At 35.4% G+C, this 4,300-nt stretch overlaps 1 protein-coding gene across 1 annotated transcript in view; it reads right to left on the bottom strand.

Moving 5' to 3' along the window:
• Window positions 1-4,300, bottom strand: part of LOC103609321 (inositol polyphosphate 1-phosphatase) — a 35,813-nt gene that overhangs the window by 5,494 nt on the left and 26,019 nt on the right. Inside the window, exon 3 of the mRNA XM_008593653.1 lies at window positions 2,307-2,367. Coding sequence (XP_008591875.1) covers window positions 2,307-2,367 — 61 coding nt within the window. The remainder of the gene's footprint in view (window positions 1-2,306; window positions 2,368-4,300) is intronic.

The raw sequence follows: 4,300 nt of genomic DNA, 5'->3' as shown, positions 1-4,300 counted from the left end.
AAAAATGATTACATTGTGTAATAATATAGTAATTCTCCTGATGTGAGTATCACTAAAAAAACAAAACAAAAAACCCAAAAAACAAAAACCAAAAAACTATGTGAGGTGATGGATATGTTTATTAGCTTTATTGTGGAAATCATTTCACAATGTATACATATATCAAAATATCATATTGTATGTACACACAATTGTATTTGTCAATTATACCTCAATAAATCTGGAAAAAATAAAAAAAATCTTTGAATCCTTGATAATTAATCTTATTTTTGTTTTTTGCCTTTTAACACACATAGGTCATTCTGTTCATGTCTGAATATGTTATTGAAAAGAATGGAAGTTCTACACTGATGTGCTTCTATCTCCTTCTGTAATACGACTGTTAACTAAAAATTGCTTATGCTAAATAATATAAGATGAAGTATACTAATCTTTAAATGTAGTAAAATTGGATGACTCTAAATGACATACATACAGCTCTCCTCTGTGAAACACACTGAGAATCAGGATTATAAGCAAAGCTGCTTCTCCAAATTCAACCAGAAGATACCAAGTTCAGGTGCTTTACCACCACTTTAAATATGCTTCTTAGGCCCTTGGTTAATGTGGTTTCCAGCCCCTAACAGAACTGAGGGAAGAGGCTGGTAAAAATAGGCAAATTAGTAGCAAAAAGAAGTGATGGCAATGGAGAAAACAAAAAACTGTTAAAAAAAAAATTAAGAAAACATGGCACTTTGGGGCTTTTTAGGTATGTAGACAAGTACTCCTAGCTACCCAATCTTTTCCAAGGACCAGCAGCACCTGTATCACCGGGGAGTTGTTAGAAATTCAGAACCTCAGGCCCCATCCCAGCCAAAACACATTGAATTTTACTGAATTTTTAACAAAATCCTGAGGTGATTAGATGATCAGTAAAGTTTGGGAAGCACAGTATGAATCTATCACAATAATGACTCTGAATCAAGAGATATTTAATTAAATTTAGTTAAGTTGAATTCAAATTAAATTCGACTGTTAAAGTTGGGAAATAATAATGCTAAATACTGCCACTTACTGAGCACCTACTTTGGGCTCAGTAAAAGTCATGGGATTGCTCAAGGAAACAAAACAAATCCTATCACTCCTTCACTTAGAATTTGCCACTGAATTCCCACCACACTTAGAAGGAAACCCAGACTCCTTCCTGGGATCTGGTCCTGCCTGCACTCACGTCATCCTCTGCCCCTCTCCACATTTCTCTGTCCTTCCAACAAACAGGAAAATGGAAGTGGAATGCCTTTTTGTCCCTATAATTTTAGGATAATAAAGTATTAAAATAAGTGTTTATGAAGTAATCAAACGTAGGATTTTGAATGTAGGATTTCTTATGAGTTAATCACAAGTTATTTTTAATCTTCAGTAGTTTAAATGAGATTTCTCTCTTCTTACTGAGTGTCCTAGAACTAACTTCATCTTAATACACAGTTAATGAAGGAGACTAAAAATTCCAGAGTTAATCCAGAAACTCATTTTTCTCCTTTGTAAATGTGCTTCCAGATACGTAACTATTTGTCACATGATCAGTGTTTTAAATTCACTATTTTAGTTTTCTGCCATTAAACGAACAACCAAAAAAAATCCAAACAAACTAAAAAAAAATTGTTTCTCTGAAAAGAATCAGAGATTGTGATATTTCCCTCTATACCACAAAGGGACATGGAAGTCCGCCAAAGGAGAATTTGGCCCACAGGAAACTAAGTAGAGAAACTAAGTGAGACTTAAAACTTGGTACTGAAAGGAACCCTTAGTTAACCAACTCCCTTTGGTTCTGAAACCCGGAGAAATGATGAGGTGATTTGCTCAACGTCACATGGTATTTCAGGGACAAGGCCTCCTCTACTCTCTCAGCCAAGGGTCCATGGACTCCCCAGGGGTTCATGAATGGGTTTAAACCTAAGACCTGAAATTGTCTGCACAACTGTGTAGATGTGCACCTTTCTGGGAACATCTGTAAGTTCCATTAGATTCCCAAAGGGCCATGCAGTTTTCCCAAAGGTTAAGTCAGAATCATTTAAATGCTATAGATTTATATCTAAAATGGTACATAAACTTGCTAAATTATTCTAAGATATCACATCTCTCTATCTCTGTAACTTAAATGGCATGATATTCTGAGGCAGAGATTGAATGAAGCTTAACATTAAAATATATTATGTTGTTTACACTGAAAGGCTTCCGAACATCCATTTATTTCATGGTGTAAATTGGAGATTGGAATACCATATGGTAATTAAGTTACAAAAGCACATTAAGATTCTTACACTTACCCAAATCATTGGTAAACTCATTGGATTCTTCTCCAAAAATTTTTTTCCCCAAGCCTGGAAACTGAATGATTCAGAGTGTGACAAAAACAAAAACAAAAACTCACACACATGTTCAATTCTGAACAGATTTCTATCTTATATTTCAAATTAAAGGGCACAATTAGATCCAAAATTCAGATCTACAATTGGTTTCCAATTGTAGGAACTAATCCAAGTATAAAAAATGAAGTCAGTTTGGTTCAGTGCTTAGTTTTCTAATATTTTCCTGTTCCTTTGCCCCTCTAAAAAGTCCAAATTATGGTAGAGGTCTGGTTTCCTTATGTCCTGTTCAGTTTGCAGAAGTGCCTCTAGAAACTTCAATCTTCTAGTTAAGGACCATAGAACTAGAATGTTTGCAAAGGAGGTATTTTAACTGTTACTCTTAAACAGCACCCTAGTCACTTATATGAATTAGTACTGTTGATCCAGTACATAAAATTATTACTTGATACTGGAAAGAAGGGATTAGAGGATAACATTAGAGTTGGTTTTCATTTCCAGGTGTGCTTCCTATACGAGTCAATGATATCATTAGCCTTCAGGCTAGGAAAGTGATATAGAGAAAAGGGAAATACGTTATTGTCCAATAATTTACACATCAATATAGAGTGAATAAATGGAGTCAAGAAACTTCTCTCATCTCTGTGTAATCAGGAAGCTTNTTCATTTCCAGGTGTGCTTCCTATACGAGTCAATGATATCATTAGCCTTCAGGCTAGGAAAGTGATATAGAGAAAAGGGAAATACGTTATTGTCCAATAATTTACACATCAATATAGAGTGAATAAATGGAGTAAAGAAACTTCTCTCATCTCTGTGTAATCAGAAAGCTTTCAGATATATTTTGCCTCTGATCCTTTCTGTAGCAAAGGTTATTCTTCTCAAAATATGTGCTGAATTATGATATGCATGATGTTCTTAAGGAACAAAAGCTAGGAAATGCTTCAAATACTTGCACTCAGTCATTTGCAGATGGCCAATAGCTTTAATAATGCCCACAACCACTTGTTATTTTTTCCCCTCTTTTGCAGAACAGTACAAATCAACAAAGGCTGGCAACCTGCCTATTTATCAGGGACTGAAGCTCAGTCTCCTAAGCTTGCTTAAAGATCAGTTTCTGAGGTTTCAAGACAAAAGAGTCATGAAATAAAGACACTTAATATAGCCAAAATGGGGCTGGCCTGGTGGTGCACTGGAGAGTGCACCGCTTGGGAGCACGGCGGCGCTCCCGCCGAGGGTTCGGATCCCATGTGGAGACCAGTTCCCACTCACTGGCTGAGCGCGGTACGGGCACAACACCGAGGGTTGCGATCCCATTACCAGTCAGTAAAAAAAGACAAAAAGGAAAAAAAATATATATATATAGCCAAAATGGAGTATCATTTATTTGCTCATAAATTCTGGCATTTACTTCATGAATGAACAATTGCCTGAACTTGTTATAATGCTTTCGGGCAAATACTAGCCCGTAAAAATAAATGTTGATACATTTCTAACCCTCAGCCATCCCTTGCACCCAACTATCTTGATCAGTAACAAAAAAATAATCTTGCTTCATTTAGTTTATTACAACCAGATATTATAGGCATGAAACAGTATAGTTTGTAGAGATTTCATGAAGCCATTTATTCTCTTCTGTCTATAGTCAAGATTTCACATAAATGATTCTGAATGATTCCCAATATTCTGAGAATTTCATAGAAACTATTACAATATTTTATAATGCTTGCTCCCAAACCTAAAAAATATATATTATTAGATTATCATATAAAAGACAACATAGTATTGCAAAGAACACAGACTCTGGTGTCAGTTTGCCTGTGTTCAGAAACTGGCCCTGCCATTCACTGGCTGTGTGGCCTTAGGTAAGTTACTTAACCTCTCTGTGTCTCCCTTTTTCCAACCACTACATTGTAATAATAGTTCTTACCTCATAAAATTATAATAAGAGTATA

Source organism: Galeopterus variegatus, unplaced genomic scaffold, assembly GCF_000696425.1.
Source record: "Galeopterus variegatus unplaced genomic scaffold, G_variegatus-3.0.2 Scaffold9473, whole genome shotgun sequence".
Classification (NCBI taxonomy): Eukaryota; Metazoa; Chordata; class Mammalia; order Dermoptera; family Cynocephalidae; genus Galeopterus; species Galeopterus variegatus.
The sequence above is the reverse complement of the archived record's forward strand: the minus strand, read 5'-3'. Positions and strand labels throughout refer to the sequence as shown.